At 38.5% G+C, this 23,734-nt stretch overlaps 1 protein-coding gene across 1 annotated transcript; it reads right to left on the bottom strand.

Annotated features, from left to right (window-relative positions):
• Positions 1–3,005: 3,005 nt before the first annotated feature.
• LOC134334256 (TRPM8 channel-associated factor homolog) lies at positions 3,006–22,493 on the bottom strand. The gene is made up of 8 exons (XM_063016495.1): positions 22,139–22,493; positions 20,528–21,133; positions 8,749–10,358; positions 8,346–8,440; positions 7,202–7,415; positions 6,780–7,019; positions 6,262–6,599; positions 3,006–3,266 (listed from the first exon to the last, which is right to left on the bottom strand). Coding segments are annotated over exons 1-8 (3,366 nt in total). The 5' UTR covers positions 22,141–22,493.
• Positions 22,494–23,734: the final 1,241 nt, after the last annotated feature.

Genomic DNA, 23,734 nt, shown 5'->3' with positions numbered 1-23,734 from the left:
ATCAGGAGACCAACCCAAACCGTCTTTTTTCTTTTTTTCTTTACAGGGCCTTGTTATGATCTTCTGTTATGATTTGCAGCTTTCTGTAAATGTAGTTAGAAAGTCATAATAATAAACTTTTAGTAAATTAAGTAAGAACATTTATAGTACCTTCTGACAACAACAGTATTTGCAGCATTCAAATGGACTTCAGTGTAGCATGCAGTTTTGGTTATTTGGAAACCAGTAAAAGCAGTAAAATTCTCATAATTAAAACTAGCATTACAATATATTTTTAAAAGTTAATTAGATAGATAACTTTTATACGGCTGTAATTTTGTATATATCTTGTACTTCACCGCAATAGCAATGCTGCCCCCTGTATGAAGTGGATTTAACAACTCGACTCTCCCCTAGATCGATTAGCTGGGCTAGCTACTTTTATTGTGTTTACTGGTCAGTTTTGTACGGTGGCCGAGAAGTGCAAAACAAATTAAAATTTTAGAAAACAAAATTACAAGTGCCGAAACAAATTTACAAGTGCTGAAACACGTTTACATATGCCAAAACAAATTTACAAACACTGGGTACCCAAGCACTTGTAAATTTGTTTTTGTTTTCGTTGTAAATTTGTTTTCTTTTTTTTTGTAATTTTGTTTTTTGAAATGTTAATTTGTTTTGCACTTCTCGGCCACCGTAGTTTTGAAATCTGTCGCTTTTATTATATATATATATATATATATATATATATATATATATATATATATATATATATATATATACACCAATCAGCCATAACATTAAAACCACCTCCTTGTTTCTACACTCACTGTCCATTTTATTGGCTTCACTTACCATATAGAAGCACTTTGTAGTTCCACAATTACTGACTGTAGTCCATCTGTTTCTCTGCATGCTTTGTTACTTTCATGCTGCTCGTCAATGGTCAGGGTAAGACACAGCAGCACTGCTGGACTTTTTAACACATCACTGTCCCTGCTGCACTGAGAATAGTCCACCAATCAAAAATATATCCAGTCAACAGCGCCCCGTGGGCAGCGTCTTGTGACCACTGATGAAGGTCTAGAAGATGACCAACTCAAACAACAGCAGCAGTCTCTGACTTTACATCTACAAGGTGGACCAACTAGGTAGGAGTGTCTAAAAGAGTGGAGTGAGTGGACACGTTTTTTAAAAACTCCAGCAGCGCTGCTGTGTCTGATCCACTCATACCAGCACAACACACACTAACACACCACCACCATGTCAGTGTCACTGCAGTGCTGAGAATGATCCACCACCTAAATTATACCTGCTCTGTGGTGGTCCTTACCATTGAAGAACAGGATAAAAGCAGGCTAAAGTATGTAAAGAAACAGATGGACTACAGTCAGTAATTGTAGAACTACAAAGTGCTTCTATATGGTAAGTAGAGCTGATAAAATGGACAGTGAGTGTAGAAACCAGGAGGTGGTTTTAATGTTATGGCTGATCGGTGTATAGATATATAGATAAATTGTACATATTATAGCCACATTAAAAGTGAAAAAGTTCTGAAATTATTCATCTTGGTCACATTTTGTACATAACAAAACCTGGCATTGTGGTGTGTAGGGGTGTGTAGACTTTTTTGTATGCACTGTATAGTATACAGCGTAAATGCTGCACAGCTCCACTGTCCTTGGGACCTTGGTTGGATTCCCATCTCCAGTTATGTGTTGTTCTGTTGACCTTTTTATCATTTTATTTTTGTAGCTGGTGAACCAGAACTGGGCAGGTGAAATGAAAGACGGCTATTGGCTAGGACAAGACTATCCTGGAATTTACCAGGGTGAGAGACAGGCTCTGAATGAGGATTACACTAACTCAGGGTTTGACTGTGGCCATCTCAATCCCAGTGGACACCATGCAGGTATTAATTGATATGAATGTATTTTTTAAATAATGACTGTAATAAGTATGTCATGTTTTTCAGTGGAATCAATAATGAGACATAATGCTGGGCTACTTTTGAATACATTTATGGGAAACAAATATTCAACCACTTTGTTACATGCTTCCAATAATTGTTGTACACTTCCAGTTCATATATCCACTTTAAACATACAGATAGAAAAATGAACATAAAGGTGTGATTCATAAGCATAATGATGATTATAGTTAAAAAAAAACATTTATAGGGTAAATACGTACTCGGACACCTAGTTGAACAGTACACACTTAGCGAGCTGAATACTTTCCTACAGTATTACTCCATCACACCAGTAGGGGAGCTGTTCCAAAATCTGTGCCAGTAACAATTTGTAACGTCACAACACAACAGAAAAAACAGAAAAAATGTAAATATGTTGCAGGCCTGAAATGCAGGAATGGATGTATATCAACAAATGAAACAGCATGAAATATATTGGGTTCATACTGTCTGAAATTAAATAAAAGTCAAAGTAAATGTAAGAAACACTGTGGTTTTTTTTATTTTCCATACTGTCCAATGACTGGGGTTTGATGGGTCTCACCACACAGTCACTACTGGATTTGGATCAGTAATCCAGAACTATATAAACAAGTGAATGCTAGCCTAACACCGTTAAGTCTTAGTCTCAGTGGCTAAGTTAACAGGCTGAGTTGGAAGTAGCGATTGGAATTGGAAAAAAAAAGGTCAGCATGGGGGGTGCAAGTGGGAGTGGGATTTTATGAGACCTTCAAAAAGTTTTTGTACTTTTATATTTACATTGGAAACGGTGAGGGTGGAGGAGTAGTAATTGGTTGTGTCTGAGAGACTGAGAGACGCTTATAGTCTGGATTTCATGCCATCTGATTTACACCTTTTTGGACACTCAAAGAAGCTTTAAGGGGAAGAAGATTTTCATGTGATGATGATGTGATAAGCAGCGGTGCATCAGTGGCTACACGCTCAACCAAAAAACCTTTTTTGCTGATGGTTAAAAAGTTGGTACAACGCTGGGAAAAATGCATCACAAAGGAAAGTGACAATGTATAAAAGTTTATACATTGAGAAACTTTCTCTATGATAAGGAACATGTGTCACCTTTAAAGACCATTGGATGATCACTCCACTCAGGAAAACCAGAGAGCTCTTTTTCTGTACTGGGCTGAATGGGCCAACCCCACGCTTTGAAGAATGGAACCAGGTTTTTGTTTACCACTGTGGAAAATGTTTTAGCATACAGGTTCATCTTGCCTTCCTTGTCTTCTGGAACATCTGTGTAGTTATGGTAGGCTGCAAAGACTTTCTTGAAGGCTTCCCACCCAAACTCTTCCTGTAGCTTTAAAAAATAGGTTAAAAATTAGTAGTTAGGTAGTTATTAAGATTATTATTTGTCATTTCAATGCACATTGACATACTTTATATGGCTAAAAGTATGTGGATACCACTTCTATTTATTAAGTAGATAGATAGATAGATAGATAGATAGATAGATAGATAGATAGATAGATAGATAGATAGATAGATAGATAGATAGATACTTTATTGATCCCGAAGGAAATTAAAGCCCCAGTAGCATAGTACAACAAATAATTAACAGTACAAAACAAAACAAAAGCAAACAGAAAAGAAAAAATAGAACCGAGTCTTTCTTGTGATTAACATAAAATGAATAACTGGTAACTGTAATGATGCATGAGGTATATTGCTAGTGTAAAAATTGAATAGTAATTAAATTATTAAATAGTAAAGTGACATGTGACAATATTGCACAATGAGGCCAGTATAGCCATATATATACATACACATATACACCCATATACATACATATTCACACATGCAAATACATACACATATATATTCATGTACACATATGCAAATACATACACACATATATACAGTACATACATATACTGTATATACACCTGCACATGCACATGCATACAAGTACGTACACACATGGCTACACTAGAAACCCTCACTCTTTAGCTACAGTCAGCCTTCCCTGCCTGATGGAGTTGTAGAGCCTAATGGCCCTGGGTACGAATGACTTTCTAAGCCTGTCCGTGGAGCAGCTCTGAGACAGCAGCCTGTCACTGAACATGCTCCTCTGTTTAATAATCACTGTATACAGTGGGTGACTGACATTGTCCATGATAGAATAGAGTTTACACAGTGTCCTCTTTTCTGCCACTGTTACCAGTGGTTCCAGTTCAATGCCTACCACTGCACCAGCTCGTCTAATCAGTTTGTCCAGTCTTGCTTCGTCTTTCTTTTTAATGCTGCCACCCCAGCACAGCACCGCATAAAAAAAGAACACTGGCTACAACAGATTGGTAGAACATATTCAGGAGTTCAGGAGTTTAAGCCACACCCATGTCTATACTGTAGCAGTGGAAAGGTCTTTTCAGTTAACATCAATGCCATCAATGCTCTTTTGCCTCAATTGGCACCAGTTTCCATAAACATGTTTCGAAATCTTGGGCAAAGTCTTCCCAGAGAAGTGGACGCAGTTATAACCACTCCATATTATTGCACATGGGTTTGGAATGTGATGTCCAACCAGCTCACGGTCACGCATCTACATATTTTTGGTCATTTAGCATACAGTGCCTATAGGCAAAAGGCAAACATTCTAGAAGGTTCTGTTTATTCTGCATTTTCTCCTGACTTTAGCGTATCCAATCACCCAATTGCATTATTCTTCCTCTCTGCTGATGTTGATCTTCACCCTGGTTGAGAAGACCCAAGACTGACTCACGCCCCCCTCCGACACGTGTGCAGTAGCCGACTGCATCTGTTCACCAACACGAGGCGAGTTCATATGCGGATCAGCTTTGTGTACGGAGAGTCACACCCTGATCAACATATCATTTCTCGTCTCGGTGCAGGCACCATCAATCAGCCAGCAGAGTTCATAAATGCATCAGTAATGAGGAGTCCCCGTCCGGTTCATGTAGCCGGCCAGTCTGCTGGCAAAATGTATATTTTTAAATGCTCCCATTTAGATTTTAAACCCCATTTATTTATATTTTAAGCCACACAAGATACGTGTTTGTCTTTTAAATTTTAATTTGTAGAATGTCATTCTATGTTCATCATTTAGTCAAGAGTTAAGAAGGAAAGGTGGGTTTAACTAGCCCCGTTTGGTTATTTCCATGTTTAGTCCTCCAGAGTATGGCCGGAACAGCTCAACCTAAAAAGCTCAATCCATCATCACTCTAGCCAATGACGGTTAGTCAATATGGAAAATTGAAAAACTGCAAGTCTAAGACTATTCGAGTCACCAGCCTCAGAAATCGTAACGTATCTGCTCCCTAGATCAGAGTCCAATTAAATACTTCACTGAGTTTGAACAGCGGACCAATCTCGGCATCAGCTGTTTGGAAAAGCACTACTAAGAAGGTCATGAAACATGCCCACTTGCCGCACCCTTGTTGACTGACAGGGGGCATGGGTATGCAGACTGAAATTGCAATTCTCCCTAAACTCACATCACCTAAGGGGGGCTCTTTATAAGCAGCCTGAAAATGCATCTCAGGGCTGGGATCATGTCTGACTTCCTATATGTTCATCTATGTGTCTCTTTGTTCAACTATTAAGCTGATATACCAGGCTGAGCATCAGACTTGATGACCTGCCCAGCTCATTTAGATCTGGTTTCTAGGAACTCGACTGGTGGCAGCTGGTTTTCTTCTGTGTTTGCTGACATTGTTTTGTGGAGCTGTCACGAAAGATGTGTGCTGTGCCCAGTGGTGGCGTGTAAGCCTTTTCATTCAAAATGCTTTTTTGGCCCAATTGGCACCAGTTTCCACAGACACATTTTAAGATCTTATGGAAAGTCATATTAATGCTCATGGGTTTGGATTGTGATGTCCAACCAGCTCACGTTCGGGCACCCATGTACTTGTGGTCATATACCATACAGTGCCTATAGAAAGACACTGTGTCCAATGGTGGCGTGACATCTTTCAGACCCATCCTGGACCCAAGCTATGTGCAGCATTGGCGTGGGAGCTTTATTGCCACTGCCAGTTTACTGAGTTTCCTTTTCTTGATTCTTTGTCGAGAGTTTGGGTTGTTACTCACTGGTGGATCGAGTAGCTGGCATAGTGGAACTCAGCTCTCATATTTCTTCTCCACTAAATTTCTTGTTTTTTGTCTTGGTTTTCACATAATGTTCAGTTTTCAAGTTCAGGAATCTGTGCAGACCGATACATTTTCTACACCAAATTTCAAATAATCTTTATGGATTTGCTTTGTGTACAGGAATACAGGCATGCAGGAACAATAGAACATAATGAAATACTTCTATTACGTCAATGTATACATACCTGAGTGTAGGTTTCCAATGCTGTCCAGACAGTCCAGTTTTTTAGTTGTCTGCCCTCCATAATGTATTGGTTGATTCGTCTTTGTCGTTTGTCCTTCGTCATTTCACTATGAGCATTTTCCTTGTTCACCCCCAGCACTACCTCATGCACATACAGGGACCACAAATTAGTGGTACACTCAGTGGTGTGAGGTGGAAACTCCCAAACCGAGCACTGCTGATTATGGCCAAGTTCATGTACAGGTCCCCAGAAATCACTTTTCCCAACAACGTATGGATTCACCAAGTCTGGAGCTGAGCAGGAATGCATCATGATGGGGTAACCAGAATGCATGTCGCCTGTCGGAAATGGCATCAGAATGTTACATTAACTGCTTAGCGCATCTTAATAAATAAATGATTCATCAATATTATGAATGCTGTTATGGTAAATCAATTATGTGATCACAACTATATGGATGATTCGCTAATTCTTCACATTCTGATAAAACCAGTGTGAAAAATTAAAGCATAACAAACCACATGAGATCTGAACATCAGCAACGAAGCGCTCTTTGCGTGGAAACTTCGCAGGTTTTGCAGCCAAATCAGCTACGGCTCTCATAATGGCATCCCAACGCGTGGCCACACTGTCCGGCTGGTGCAGTTCACGTATTACATTCGAAGGCAGGGTGATGATGAGATTCTCAAACTCCAGCTCTGCCCAAGGGGCTGGTGCTTTACGGATCTCATCATTCCACTCACGTACACTGGTATTTCCTGAACAAAAAGTTCCACATTCCAAGATTTACTTTAATTATGATCATTTAAAAGCTGCATTTTGGTTTACTCCTGTTGTCTTTATTTTATATTAAAATAAGTTGGAAGATCTGAGAACCTTTCAAAAGTGACATACATTTGGCCAAATAATGTATCATTTTTATTACATGTATCAGACTTACCAGACTTATAGTATGGCACTTTCACAGCTGTCCGTATGACAACCTTCTCGTCATTAACTGTAGTATTAGGAGGTGCGATGAGGTATATGAGGCCTCCCCATAGGTTCCAGATCTTCAGTTTTTCTTTATCCACAGGAAATCGCACATGCACCACAGGAGCACGTTTTAGATCCGTAAGATGGCTTAAGTCATCCGTTTGACAGCCAATCTGCACCTGCAGGTATGACATATTTGAGGATTTAATTTACACTCAATGTCAAAAATCAGGTATACAACCATGGTCACATGGTTAGTGATCAGATAATCAAACATCAGTAAATGTGATCTGATTGACTTCAACTGTGGCATGATTTTCGGAAATTTGAATGCCCAACCATCACTAGAGTTTACACAGAAGGGTGTGAAAAGTAAACATCATCCAGCGGTAAAAACACATGCTGGAACCAGAGCTGGGATCTCGAATACATCATATTGAACCCCAGCTCTGCCTGCTGGCTAGGCTGAGCAGCCACATGAATAGCGATTGACCTGTTGTTCAGATAGGGGTGGGATATAAAAAAAAGCCAGATAGGGACTCTCTCATAACTAATGCAATTACGACCTCTGGCTGATTGATAGCTCCTGCACAGAGATGGGAAAAGAGTGCTGTCAGGGTGTGTCTCTCTGTACACAGTGCTGATCCACATTGCACTCGTCAAACAGCATGGGTCCTTTACACCAAATGAGCATTGTTTGAATGCTGAATCTTGAACATTAAATCTGAGTTTAGTTGCAGACCATGTGTGTCCTTTTATGGCCATAATTCTATGTCACAAAGCATCTCATATTGCTACCATGAACCATTAGCACAATAAGAATTTGGTAGAATAGTGGTTCCACAGCGGCAGTGCAAATGTGCAGCTCACAAATCTGCAGCAATTACTTAATGCAATCATATCAATGTGGACCAAAGTGATTTAATATTACCATAGTGTTCCTGATAAAGTTGCCAGAATAACCATAATAGCTTCATTAACATGGACCTTTTTTATTGACATGTACTTTATTTGGCACAAACATGTCAGGAAAAGGTGACTGGTGAAAACTAGTCTGATTTGCCCAGTGTAATGCATCATGAAGACAATTATTCAAATACATTAAATACCTGCCAGCCTTTCCCCACGATTGTCTGGGGAACTGTAATGTAACTTATCATTCCAGGAGACAAATACAAGCCTGTGCTTATCCACTCTGTATGATCTGAAACAGAAAACGTTAAAAGATTTGATAGTCAAAGATTTAAAGCTGTAATGCTCAGTATTTTTCAATAAAATGAAAGAAGCCAAGTATAGCTTAAATATATAAGTAAGAAACACACTCGTTGAGTACTTTTTTTAGGAACACCTGTGGTAAATGTGTCTGTGTAGGAACCAAAAACTGGCAGGTGACACTGACATGTGCCTATACAGCTTGGTTTTCATTGATCAAATTGGGGATTTGTAGATAGAGAGAAAAAAATCCAGCATAAAACAGAACTGTTTGTGATACAAGAACAGGAAATATTTTACCTTTTGTACATGCACTGATGCAGACTCTTGCATCGGTCACAGATGGCAGGTCGGGGCTGTCCACGATGAAGTCCGACAGAAGTGTTTCAGGTTCTTTGCAAACCCTGGAAAGCTCAGTGCCCACCTGCAGCAGCAGGAGATCCCTTTCATGTTCGCTGGAATTAGTCAGTGGAAATTTTGGAAGCCCTGTTTTCTTTACAAGTTTCATAAGAAGGTTATAACAACTACAGTCTTGTCCCTGCATGCGGAGGCTGGAGACACAGTCACTGCACAGCTTACTCAGAAATTGCTGTTCTTGGTCTGTCAGTTGTTGTCCATGGAACACATGTTGGACAAAACGATGCAGCATGTTCGGAAAAACATAAATCTGTGAGGTGCCATGTTGTTTCACCTGTGCAGCCGGGTACAACCCAGCTTCTACAGTTTTATCCAACAGGCACAATCCCATTTTATAGAGGATTTGATTTCCAGGGCAATCTGTTACCAAATTTCTCTGAGGGTTGCATTGGGCCCACCACCAAGCGTGTCCACCAATGAGGAGGCCACCACCACCGGCAACGAATTCTTGGATTTGTTTGCTTTGTGTATTATCATGAGATATACACACAAAGACGCTCAAGCCTTTCTTTAAGTTAGTTAACTGGCACTGCAGTCCTGACCTACTCATTATGTGGTAGGCACATTTAAGTTTAGGTGACACACCGATCACACCTTTACGTCCTTGATCAAGCCAAAGAAGAGCGTTGATCAAAAAGGTGGATAGTGAATTTCGACTTAAGTATCCCTCATGGCTGACTGCTATTACTCGGCCCTCTCCGTAACGGGCCCCTGCAATAAACGGCTTTGCATCTGGGGTGAATCCAACAGGAAATGCTGAAGATCCATGAACAAATATTTCTGATGGTACAGACTGGCCTTGGATGTCAAACTCTGTCACACCTTGTAGAAGGAATTCTAAATCATCTTTGAAATACATGTTCAGGAAAACATAAATCTGTGAGGTGCCATGTTGTTTCACCTGTGCGGCCGGGTACAACCCAGCTTCTACAGTTTTATCCAACAGGCACAATCCCATTTTATAGAGGATTTGATTTCCAGGACAATCTGTTACCAAATTACTCTTAGGGTTGCAATGGGCCCACCACCAAGCGTGTCCACCAATGAGGAGGCCACCACCACCGGCAACGAATTCTTGGATTTGTTTGCTTTGTGTATTATCATGAGATTCACACACAAAGACACTCAAGCCTTCCTTTAGGTTAGTTAACTGGCACTGCAGTCCAGACCCACTCATTAGGTGGTAGGCACCTTTATGTTTAGGTGAGACACCGACCACACCTTTACGTCCTTGATCAAGCCAGAGAAGAGCATTGTTCAAAAAGGTGGATAGTGAATTTCGATCTAAGTATCTTTCATGGCCGGCAGCTATTACTCGGCCCTGTCCGTAACGGGCGCCTGCAATAAACGCCTTTTTATCTGGGGTGAATCCAACAGGAAATGCTGAAGATCCATGCACAAATATTTCTGATGGTACCTCCTTGCCTTGGATGTCAAACTCTGACACACCTTGTAGAAGGAATTCTAAATCATCTTTGAAATCCCGGAATTCCCTAAGGGCAAACAATATTTACATTATTCAAATGTATATATATATTTTTTCATTTTTAAAAATTATGTATTTGTAGCAACAATAAAAATATATCCAATTTAAAAAGCTATTAAACGTGTAATACCTTGTTTGTATAAGGAACTCTTTGTTTCTTATTTTAGTAATGATTTGCTAATAATATAATGAATAAATTATGTATCTTTTAAATAAAAAATTAGGCACATATAGTTGAACTTTAAAAATACATAAATGTCTTGTTTTAATGGCATATTCACTCAATAACGATCAGTTATTTCATTTCTCATTTTACAAGAACCGACTCTATCCGTTACCAAACAACTCCTCTTTCAGTAGCAGTGCGCACTTAATTAAGAGTCGATTCCTTAGCAAACGACTCATTAAACACTGATTCAATTCAAATTCGATTCTGGCAAAAGCTACAGTCTAATCAACAACATATTCATTATCTCATTATATATGTTAATTTGGTCCAGTGTAAAAAGAGCAATATAATAAAATTTTGAGCTCAGTAAAATAGATTTAACACAGTTAATCAGATTACTTACATGGCTCAGTTGGTTAAGGGTTTGGTGTAATGGCAGGGTTGTAGTTCAGGAGTTAAACAGTGTACTGTAGAAGGTTATTTCTGCTGTAATATAAAACCAGAAGTGTGGGTCACTTATAAAATCCCACTTTGTATTGAGCAATGGCTCTGTTTCAAACCGCATACTGTCACCCAAACCACCCAAATCTGTCTGCAGTATCAAGTAACTTCCAGTTAATTTCACTGGAAATGGGATGTTTCCTTTATTACTGTACAAAGCTATAGCTATTTGTTTATCTATCATATAGGCATTTTGTAACTTCTCCATTTTGTGGAAGTCTTGAAATGTAATTAACTGGAAGAGATTTTTACCAGTAGTACCTAGGGTTGGGCGGTATGACGGTATTACGGTATACCGCGGTAATTAAAAATGTTGACGATATTTTAAAATGTTGACGGTATTTTAAAAAATGTGAAGCGCCAAATTTCTGCTTCAGGTTTACCTTAAAAACTGAGACTTTAAGACATTCGCGCATCCACAGTAAGGGAGGGGTGGGAGGGGTAGGCGGTTGGAGCTCACTGATTGGTTGTAGTGATGGGAATTATGTCTCCTTGAAGGGAGCCAGATCTTTTGGCTCGGTTCCTTTTAAAGAGCCGTTTAAAAAATGACTCTTCATTTTTCGGGAAGCGTTACGGGGTAAACTAAGACAACCCCGATATTAATATCAGTGATGAACAATCATGAACATTTTGCTACCTTGCCTTAAATGTAGGCATAATTCAAACAACACTTAAATGAGAAAAAAGATTTATTTTAAAAGAAGAGAAAAAACTACAGGGATGAGACATGATGTGGTTGCATCGCATTAAGTTTCAGAAAAATCCTCTCTTGTGCAGAGATGTGCCTGTGTTTATTTCTGCTTTAAAACATAAGCGCCATGAAAGAATCAGATTTAACATCATTAACAAGTTTATTTCTCAGTTATTTGTGCTCGTTTTCTGCATGTTCTCTCTGTAGCTCGGTTACGTCTCTCTCTCTCTCTCTCTCTCTCTCTCTCTGTGTGTGTGTGTGTGTGTGTGTGTGTGTGTGTGTGTGCGCATCTCGCTCGCTCTCTGCGCGATATTAAAAGTGTTTTCGGATTTAAATTTCAACAATAAACAGCTCTCATTATGACTGACTGATTCCTTCTACTGATGCCAAGCTGAATGGATGGATTACAGCCGATAAGAACTGCGCAGAAATAAAAAAAATATATATAAAGAGACGCATTTACACTTATGCGTGATATATTCATTATAGATCAGATAGGATAAGCAATGTTTGACGTTCTGATTGTTTAATTTTTTTAAATAAAACATTTGAATACTGTGATTACACTGTAAAGTTTGCACACTGTAAAGTTTGTAGGTAGGTAGGTAGGTAGGTAGGTAGGTAGGTAGGTAGGTAGGTAGGTAGGTAAGACTTCTTCAGTGCATGCAGCATTGTTTTGGTTATTTGGAAACCAGTAAAACCAGTAAAATTCTCATAATTAAAACTAGCATTACAATTTATTTTTAAAAGTTAATTAGATATATGTAACTTTTATACGGCTGTCTCTTTTTTTTATGGGTATTTCGGTAATTTTGTATATATCGTGTACTTCACCGCAATAGCAATGCTGCCCCCTGTATGAAGTGGATTCAACAAGTCGACTCTCGATGCCTGGATTTGCTGAACGACTCGCCCCTAGATCGATTAGCTGGGCTAGCTACTTTTATTGTGTTTACTGGTCAGTTTTGAAATCTGTCGCTTTTATTGTATATACTGTATATATACACCAATCTGCCATAACATTAAAACCACCTTCTTGTTTCTACACTCACTGTCCATTTTATTGGCTTCACTTACCATATATAAACACCCCCTTTCATGCTGTTCTTTAATGGTCAGGACTCTCCCAGGACCACTACAGAGCAGGTATTATTTGGGTGGTGGGTCATTCTCAGCACTGCAGTGACACTGACATGGTGGTGGTGTGTTAGTGTGTGTTGTGCTGGTATGAGTGGATAAGACACAGCAGCGCTGCTGGAGTTTTTAACACATCACTGTCCCTGCTGGACTGAGAATAGTCCACCAACCAAAAATATATCCAGCCAACAGCGCCCCATGGGCAGTGTCTTGTGACCACTGATGAAGGTCTAGAAGATGACCAACTCAAACAACAGCAGCAGTCTCTGACTTTACAGCTACAAGGTGAACCAACTAGGTAGGAATGTCTAATAGAGTGGACAGTGAGTGGACACGTTTTTTAAAAACTCCAGCAGCGCTGCTGTGTCTGATCCACTCATATCAGCACAACACACACTAACACACCACCACCATGTCAGTGTCTCTGCAGTGTTGAGAATGATCCACCACCTAAATAATACCTGCTCTGTGGTGGTCCTGACCATTGAAGTACAGGATAAAAGCAGGCTAAAAAAGGTATGTAAAGAAACAGATGGACTACAGTCAGTAATTGTAGAACTACAAAGTGCTTCTATATGGTAAGTAGAGCTGATAAAATGGACAGTGAGTGTAGAAACCAGGAGGTGGTTTTAATGTTATGGCTGATCGGTGTATAGATATATAGATAAATTGTACATATTATAGTCACATTAAAAGTGAGAAAGTTCTGAAATTATTCATCTTGGTCACATTTTGTACATAACAAAACCTGGCATTGTGGTGTGTAGACTTTTTTGTATGCACTGTATAGTATACAGCGTAAATGCTGCACAGCTCCACTGTCCTTGGGACCTTGGTTGGATTCCCATCTCCAGTTATGTGTTGTTCTGTTGACCTTTTTATCCTTTTATTTTTGTAGCTGGTGAACCAGAACTGGGCAGGTGAAATGAAAGACGGCTATTGGCTAGGACAAGACTATAACTAAGACGAAGAGAACTGAGCACATCACTCCAGTTCTAAAATCTCTACACTGGCTTCCAGTTAGTTACAGAATAGAATTTAAAGTGCTGCTACTGGTCTATAAATCACTGAATGGGTTAGGCCCAGAATACATCTCAGAAATGTTTAGAGAATATAAACCCAGTAGATCTCTTAGATCGATGGACTCAGGTCAGCTAGTTGAGCCCAGAGTCCAAACTAAACATGGTGAAGCAGCATTTAGCTGTTGGGCTGCATATAACTGGAACAGACTGCCAGGAGATATTAGATGTTCCGCAAATGTAGAAATGTTTAAATCCAGGTTAAAAACTTTTCTTTTTTCTTGTGCATATGATTGAGCTCAAATTTTTTACTATTACCCTCATTTTACCATATTTCTTTTAGTTTTTCATCTCTCTTGTTTTAATTTTACATTCTCTAAACTGTATGGTATATTTTACTATAATTTTCCTTTAGTTTTCATGTTCTTAATTCCTTATCTCTCTTGTTTTAATTTCATACTTCTTAAATTGTTTTAATTTTTTAATGTTCTTAATTTTTATCTCTTGTTTGAATTTTATGTTCTTATTTGTAACTAAATGTTTGCAAGAAGTCTTTCTGAGGTTCTAGATCTCAGGAATGTTTTAATGCTTTTAATTTTTCCTTATGTAAAGCACTTTGAATTGCCACTGTGTATGAAAGGTGCTATACAAATAAACTTGCCTTGCCTTGCCTATCCTGGAATTTACCAGGGTGAGAGACAGGCTCTGAATGAGGATTACACTAACTCAGGGTTCGACCGTGGCCATCTCAATCCCAGTGGACACCATGCAGGTATTAATTGATATGAATGTATTTTTTTAATAATGACTGTAATAAGTATGTCATGTTTTTCAGTGGAATCAATAATGAGACATAATGCTGGGCTACTTTTGAATACATTTATGGGAAACAAATATTCAACCACTTTGTTACATGCTTCCAATAATTGTTGTACACTTCCAGTTCATATATCCACTTTAAACATACAGATAGAAAAATGAACATAAAGGTGTGATTCATAAGCATAATGATGATTATAGTTAAAAAAAACATTTATAGGGTAAATACGTACTCGGACACCATAAACTAATAACATAAGTGCATTTTTTTATATGCATTTTCTCCCCTCTTCTGACATGTGTACAGCCCCTCCTCTTCTCACCCCTGCATTCTGCACAGGTGTCTCTTCCACCAATAAGGGTCCTTGCACAGCGTATGAAGACCCACCCACCCACACATAGTCTGACCCCCACCCAGCAGATACGGTGGCCAATTAGAATCTGCTGCAGGCACTGCCAATTATGCCCGCTAGATTCGCCCAGCCGACCGGGGAGTTCAGAAACTTGGTGCTGGGGTGCAAGCGGAATATCCTGCTGCCCCACCTGGGCGCCATAAGTGCATTCTTTAGGTGAAAATTAGTTACTGTTGCATTTTCATGACATCAACAGATCTAGTAATAACAGACATTTCATTTTTTTAAAAATCTTAAGTCATTATGCATGCACAGCAATATGAACCCCCCCCCCCCCCCCCCCAAAAAAAATGCTTTACAGCTGACAAAGTGTTCTTTTTTTAACATACATGGTGGTGGTACCTTCATCAGATCATAGCACTCGTTTCCAAAATGCTTCTTTCCTAGGAAAATCATTTTTGTTTCTTTCTGATGCCACTTTCATGCAGATTATGTTTTGTGCCAGTTGTGTTCCACCACTTCTGTACCAGCTTAACCTTTTTGCACATCTTTTGGCTGTCATACAGGAGTTTTAATTTTTCATTCTGGCCAGAAATTTTATTTCACTCTGAAACTGTAATAAATTCAGCCGACTAATAGCAGTTCACTAGACGTTGTGTTCACTACTCTTCACAAAATGTGTCATATGCATACAATTGTAAAATACAATTTAACCCTCAATCGCCCTCAATACTGAGCAGAACCTAGTTGAACAGTACACACTTAGCGAGCTGAATACTTTCCTACAGTATTACTCCATCACACCAGTAGGGGAGCTGTTCCAAAATCTGTGCCAGTAACAAGTTGTAACGTCACAACACAACAGAAAAAACAGAAAAAATGTAAATGTGTCGCAGGCTTGAAATGCAGGAATGGATGTACTGTATATTCCCCTAAAGAAAAAAGCTTAGTGTGGCCGTGAATGGATAAAAAAAAAAACTTAATTGCATAACTTATTGTGATTAATCACACTTTTCTTTCTTAAGACTAAAGCTTTTAATAAATGGATCTTCAAATTTAAAATAAAAGAATCAATGTAAGAACAACACAATCAACACAACACAAATTATATTTATATTCAATACTTTTATTAATTGCAACAATATTCTGTGATAAATCACAAGTTAAAATACTAGTAATTCTTTGTATGGGGAGCAATAAAACAAATACACGTGTAGTGTAGTATACATGACAAACTGGATAGAGGAATCTTTTTTCTTTATTATAATTATCTGTGTAGTTTGTAGTGCAGTGTAGTTTTGATGATTTCTGAATTAAAATCTCTTAATTTACTAAATAAATGTTGGGGTCAAACTTGGTCATATGATTAATCCGTTCTAAAAATGAACATATTAGCCTTGACAGCACTGTTTTAAAGCTTAGAATCTAAACAGGCTCCATTCATTAGGCAGTATGTGCCAAACCGAAAGTAACATTCTAAATGTCTTCAACTGCAAAACCTGTAAAATCTAACTTAATGTTAGCTAGTTTAATCAACCTTTCTTTCTTTCCTCTCCTCTATTTCTCCCTCCCTTCTCTTTTTCTCCCTGCGTCCGGAATCGCATACTTACAGAGTCTGTACTAGATTGGAGGAAGTATGCACTACTCGGCCGGTAAAAAAGTACATACTTTCAGTACAGAAGTGTGTATGCACACAACACAGCTACGTACTACATCCGCCATCTTTCCAACGTCACGTGATGATGTGGGGACGTGATGAGGAAACCTAATATCATATTTGACTAAAAATGATGTTGGAACCTACATTTGTAAGGTGTTTCCTCCATCCTTTCCTAGCTGCACTTCCGTGGAGTGTGGTGGTTGAGTGCGCTCTTAGCTGCGTCCGGAATCGCATACTTACAGAGTACGTACTAGATTGGAGGAAGTATGCACTACTCGGCCAGTAAAAAAGTACATACTTCCAGTACAGAAGTGTGCAGTATGCACACAACACCGCTACGCACTACATCCGCCATCTTTCCAACGTCAAGTGATGACGTGAGGACGTGATGACGTAATATCACCATGGTTACAGACTCATTACAAACACCACTCGCCAAACTTTTGGATATTTATCGTGTTTTTGTTATTTATTCGTCTTTAAAATGTTTTATTTTATTTATCTTACTTACACTTGTAAACAGAGGACCACTTTCTTTCTTGTTTCTTTTTACGCTTCGAACGCCAACGCAGCTCCAGTTGCATTATGGGATACATTAACGGACCGCAAGTGTGCATCGCTTGCATACTCAAACATGGCTGCCCAATAAGTAGGTCATCCGGGTACTTCTCGCGTACCTCTTTATGTATACTACGTATTCGGACATACTAACTGCTCTCGCGTCCTCATTTCGCGTACTATTGAGTATGGAAGTATGCGATTCCGGACGCAGCTTCTTGTGTACACTCGCTGTTGGAGGGTTGTATAATGCACTCCCCCTCCGTCCTAATTACTTTGGGACAGCCCTTAATGTGGCGAGCACTCCATGTGAACGCGCAAACGGAGGCGGAGTGGAGAGGCGGAGTGAGTAGGGAGCGGATAGACCACTGAAGTCGTGTCGTCATTTTGTAGGCCACGCCATGTTGTTATGCCCATATTTGGTAACCCGGGTCTAAGAGAAATTTTGAATGGGAAATATGAATGGAGATTTCGCAAATTGTCTCTCTTGCATCCTGTAGTCATAAACAATGTTCCAAAGCTGTTACATTTTGTTTTATGGAGATTCTTCTGTCAATTATCACTGGATCCTCTGAATTATGAAGTCGTTAAAGAGTCAAAATATGAATATTGCTACATGTAAGCTAATGCTACTGCGCACTAAATTCACGTCACTAGACTGGAAGCCTCTTAATGTTTTATTTATTTTTTCTTTTATAAGCCTCTTAAATAACCGCACGAAGCACGCGATTCACCAGTGTGACAGTGGAGTGATATTCACAAGTTTTGGTTGATATTTTTAGTAGCTAGCTACATTAAAGTAGAAAGCTAGGATGGTTGGGTGTTACGCCATTGGTTGTACTCACCAAAAACGGGCCACTCGTTCCGTTGATTTGATTGGTGTAGTTCAGTGATGTCTAATTAATGCGCAGTAGCATTAGCTTTCGTGTAGCATTATTAGTATCACGACCCTTTAACAACCTCGAAATTCAGAGGATCCAGTGATGTACAGGAGAAAAATGTACACAGGACAAAATGTACAGGGTTCTGAACATGTTTATTTAGCACAGGATGCGTTAGAGCCGATTTTTTGAAAACCCTGTTAATTTTTCCCATAGGAATTCTGAGTTAGACCCGGGTCTCCAAATATGGGCATAACGAGGACTACAGAATGACGCACGACTTCAGTGGTCTATTGGGATTGGGGGCCTCTCTCTAGTAATTTTTCCACTTCCTGTATTCCTCACTCCAAAATAAAAGCCCTCTGCTTTTGTAATTGCAGTTTCATGTAATTATATAAATTCTGATGGAGCGGCAGCAATAAAGCAAAGTACATGTAGCGGAAACACACACACACACACACACACACACACACATATACTGTATATTAGGGCTGGGCGATTTTGCAAAAAAAAAAAATCTCGATTATTTTAAAATGATACCCGATTGTCGATTACGATTTCGATTTTTTTTGTTCTTGTATAATGCAATTAAAATAAGACTCAATTTTCTTTTTTTGCATTGTAATTAAAGGCTGCAGAAGTGCAAAAATAGTAACAACCTATAATTATCCTTTCAAGGGACTCAAACTTTATAACAATAACGATATCACAATAATTAACAATAATTAAAACAAAATAAAGATCTAAATTAACTATATCCTTATCTATCTATATCTAAGAATAGATCTAAGAACTTTTATTTTAAATAATGTGCAGCAGAACCTCCTTACATTAGGAAAAAAACTACAAAAAGTTCTTTACAGGTTTCTTAAAAGGAACACGAGCCTGTACTGTACTGTTTCCACCACTGAGTGAGTCTGTATCAGTATCTACACTGGGGGGGCATCAAGTAATCACTCAGCTCAGCTTTGATTTTGTCCTCTTGTGATGTGGGGGGTGGATACAACATTTTAAACATTTAAGGATGTGTAATGTGTCATTTTAGTCCCATAAAACTTTCAAACTGTATTAACCACTATTATGTGTCGTAAAATGATTCAATTCTATTGAACGGCACCTTTAAGCCAAAATAAAGGCACCGATTCGCGCATTTGGGAGTCGTTACATACATACGGCTCTTTAAAAGGAACCGAGCCAAAAGATCCGACTCCCCATCGCAGAATTCACTGCAGCAGTTTCCCAGACGCGATTTTTTTTACTCAGTAACGGATGTGATTTAAAATGTAGCGAATTACAATTCTTAATACAAAACATACTTAAGTAAAAGTCAAATTACAGGCTGTAAAATCTACTTTAAAAAGTACAAGTACACAAAAAAACGACTCAATTACAGTAACGCGAGTAAATGTAACTCGTTACTTTCCACCGGTCAGCCAATCCTGATCGTGCTAATCGGCTCCGTATTTTGATTCAGTTCAGCGGTGTTTGATTCAGTGAATCTTAATTCAACTCTTCTGTTTGCGCTCCTTATTACTGAATCTAATCGTTACCGTGTAGAATCCTTGTTGTCTTCCGTTTTTCTGTTTTAGTTTTCGCTGGTTTTGGACTCTAATCCTTTTTATATTAAACTTTCCCTGATTTATATTCCGCGAGCGTCTGGTCAGTTTCTGCCTCGCACCATGTTGGTATTTTAATTAAAATATAATATATGTAAACAATCGCGATTGTCACATTCTAACATCGGATGAAAAACTTCATGCGAATTAACCGAATTAATCGTGAAAATCGCCCAGCCCTACTGTATATCTATATATATATATATATATATATACACATCACGCGATTACAGTTTTTAATTGAGATTAATTGTAATTAATTGCAAACTAATAACTAAGCAACATTTTTTATTGCAAGAACGTTTACCAATAAAACATTAATAAAAAAATTATGATAAAATTATTAAATCTAAATTATTTTTAGAAAGCCAGCCAATGCCTATACAGAGTTGTTAACAGCTACCCATCTTTCAGCCAGTTATTTAAAAAAGTCTGTTCACATTATCCGACAAAAGTGAGGATCTTTTCCTGTTCATAACCCTGCCACTGAAAACAGGTGCTCATAATATGAACCATTTCTAGATGCAACACCAGTGGCGTAACTAGGAGCTCATGGGCTCCCTCAACAAATCGCATATGCTGATAGCTGATCAGAATAAATTTAAAGTACTCACTCAGAAGTTAAACTTCAAGTCCAAATTCTTGCCTCTGTTAAACCTGACAGTCTACACTTTAATTGCATCTCAGTTGTTTCATTATAAATCCAATGTGATGGCATGCAGAGCCCAAATCATGAAGATTGTGGCACTGTCCAAACATTTATGGGCCTAACTGTATGTGAGGGTGTTGTTTCACCTGTGTGGCCGGGTACAACCCAGCTTTTACAGTTTTATTCGACAGGCACAATCCCATTTTATAGAGGATTTGATTTCCAGGGCAATCTGTTACCAAATTTCTCTTAGGGTTGCATTGGGCCCACCACCAAGCGTGTCCACCAATGAAGAGGCCACCACCACCGGCAACGAATTCTTGGATTTCTTTGCTTTGTGTATTATTATGAGATATACACACAAAGACGCTCAAGCCTTCCTTTAGGTTAGTTACCTGGCACTGCAGTACAGACCTACTCATTAGCTGGTAGGCACCTTGATGTTTAGGTGAGACACCAATCACACCGTTACGTCCTTGATCAAGCCAAAATAGAGCGTTGATCAAAAAGGTGGATAGTACATCTTTATCTAAGTATCTTTCATGGCCGACTGCTATTACTCGGCCCTGTCCGTAACGGGCGCCTGCAAAAAACGCCTTTGCATCTGGGGTGAATCCAACAGGAAATGCTGAAGATCCATGCACAAGTACTTCTGATGATACATCCCCGCTTCGGATGTCAAACTCTGTCACACCTTGTAGAAGGAATTCTAAATCATCTTTGAAATCCCTGACAGAAAATGAAATTTACATTATTTAAATGTATATTTTTTTTCTCTTCAAATATAATGTATTTGTAGCAACAATATAAAAAACTTAAAAAGCTATTAAACATGTGTAACACCTTGTTTGCATAAGGAACTCTTTGTTTCTTAGTTTAGTAATGATTTGTTAATAATATAATGAATAAATTATGTATCTTTTAAATAAAAACAAGGTAGTTGAACTTTCAAAAGACATAAATCCACAAACTACATTTTACAAGAGCCAACTGATTTAAGAACCGATCAGTTTACTAATGTAACATTTTACAAAAGCCAATGCATTTAAGAACCGACTCTTTTCATTCCTAAGTGATCAGTTAACTCATTTCTCATTTTACATGAACCGACTCTTTTCATTCCTAAGCGATCCGTTAACTTATTACTTATTTTACATGAACCGACTCTTTTCATTCCTAAGCGATCCGTTAACTTATTACTTATTTTACATGAACCGACTCTTTTCATTCCTAAGCGATCAGTTAACTTATTTCTCATTTTACATGAACCGACTCTTTCCGTTACCAATCGACTCTTTTTTTCAGTAGAAGTGCGCATATACTTTTTTCGGTAACACAGCCCATTATTGTTTCTTTAACTTACTTCTGAATAACACAACTTTATAGTGCTTTAACAGCTAACGCGTTCGCAGTGATAATTGTGTTTCAGATTATTTTCATATCACACCAACGCGAGATGGCAATATATAAAACGTCAATATAGCTTATTTGTTTATATATATTTTTTTCATATAAACGCCTTGATATCTTATTCAGTTATAGTTAATTTTTATACAAACGCCTTGACATTATACTACAGTATTTGACTTTATTCTACAAGAGCAGACATGAAGAGTCGATTCCTTAGCGAATGACTCATGGTTAAGTTAAAAAGAGCAATATAATAAGATTTTGAACGCAAAATATATTTGAACAAAGATCTCCACTTTTAACACAGTTAATCAGATTACTTACATGGCTCAGTTGGTTAAAAGTTTGGTGTAGTGGCAGGGCTGTAGTTCAGGAGGTAAACAGTGTACTGTAGGTTATTTCTGCTCTAAAACGAAACCAAAAGTGAGGGTTAGTTGTAAAATCCCACTTTGTATTCAGAAATGGCTCCGTTTCAAACCGCACACTGCCACCCAAACCACCCAAAGCTGTATGTAGTATATAAACGGAAAAGACCAGAAGTCACTAATAGGCGGACCACTGTCCGGGTCCGGAACCAGAAGCTGTCCCATACGGACCTCGACTTACAGCCAAAACAGAGGGTTATGATTTAAAACCTGACAGGGCGCTTCTATTTTATCCGGCGCAGCTTTTGTAGTCTTTACGGTAATGGTTTAGTGCAGCGTTTCTCAAAGTGTGGGGCGCGCATGACAGGGGGGGCGCGTCTGACTGAAATTAAGCGCGGAACCAATGTTTTAACGTCGGAATTTTTTTTACGGTGGACCATAAACAAACCGTGTTTTCAGGTCTGTCAGTATGCATTCTAACAGAGAGTCCAGATCAGGAGAGCTTAACACATCGATCACACACAGTACACGCTGGTACAGTACAGCGCTCCTCATACACACAGCTCAGCGGGACTGACATGAAATGTGGCCACTGTTTATTTTATTTGCGGTTTGTTACCATGACTACGCCTCAGCCCACCTAAAGCACCGCTAATATACAGGGTGGGTCATAAGTTTCCATACATAGGAAATATATATATATTTTTATAAAAAAACATTTTTATTTATATAATATGCTCTACATGACTGCCATTGCTTTTAAAACACATTTTAATTCGTTGCTCTTTATTCAAACGCATTTTTTAGGGTATTTGAAATATAAAAAATAAAATGTTAAAAAAAAAGCATATGGCCCACCCTGTATTTCAGATACCCTAAAAAATGAGTTTAAATAAAGAGCAACGAATTGAAATGTGTTTTCAAAACAATGGCAGTCATGTAGAGCATATTATATAAATGAAAATGTTTTTTTATAAAAAACAATGTTTATTTTTCCTATGTATGGAAACTTATGGCCCACCCTGTTTAACGTTTTCTGATGGAGAAATTTTAACCTTTATTTATATGAAGTCAAGGGTCTCTGCTGGACAATTTGGAACTTCCACATATTTGACTGCCACATATTTGACAGCTTTTTCGCATCAACCTACCTCCCACATGAAAATAATGAAGTCTAAATATGGGTTCATCCTTACTGGTGAACACCTGAAAAACTGCTTGAGCATCAGCGGCTCCTGTCCAGATACATAAACCTGACTGATACCATTCAGAGCAAATCATCAGAATAAGGTCAGTGTGATTCAGTCACTTGCTCTGTAAAGCTGAATATCAATACAGGAACTGAAGCGCATTTAAAAAGCTACAAACCTTTTTTTTTTTTTTTTAAATGATGAGGCCAACCTTAAAAAGTAGATCATGATGACCTGTAGACTGAAACAGTAAATCTCAAGCCATGAAAGTGTGTAAACCCCTGGTCTAGATTTACAGAACAGAGAGGTATTTGACAGGGATAAAAAGAAAAACAGCCACTAATACAGTGATAAGACTTAAACTC

Source organism: Trichomycterus rosablanca, chromosome 20 (assembly GCF_030014385.1).
Source record: "Trichomycterus rosablanca isolate fTriRos1 chromosome 20, fTriRos1.hap1, whole genome shotgun sequence".
Lineage (NCBI taxonomy): Eukaryota > Metazoa > Chordata > Actinopteri > Siluriformes > Trichomycteridae > Trichomycterus > Trichomycterus rosablanca.
Note: the sequence above shows the minus strand (reverse complement) of the source record. Positions and strands in the feature narration are given on the sequence as shown.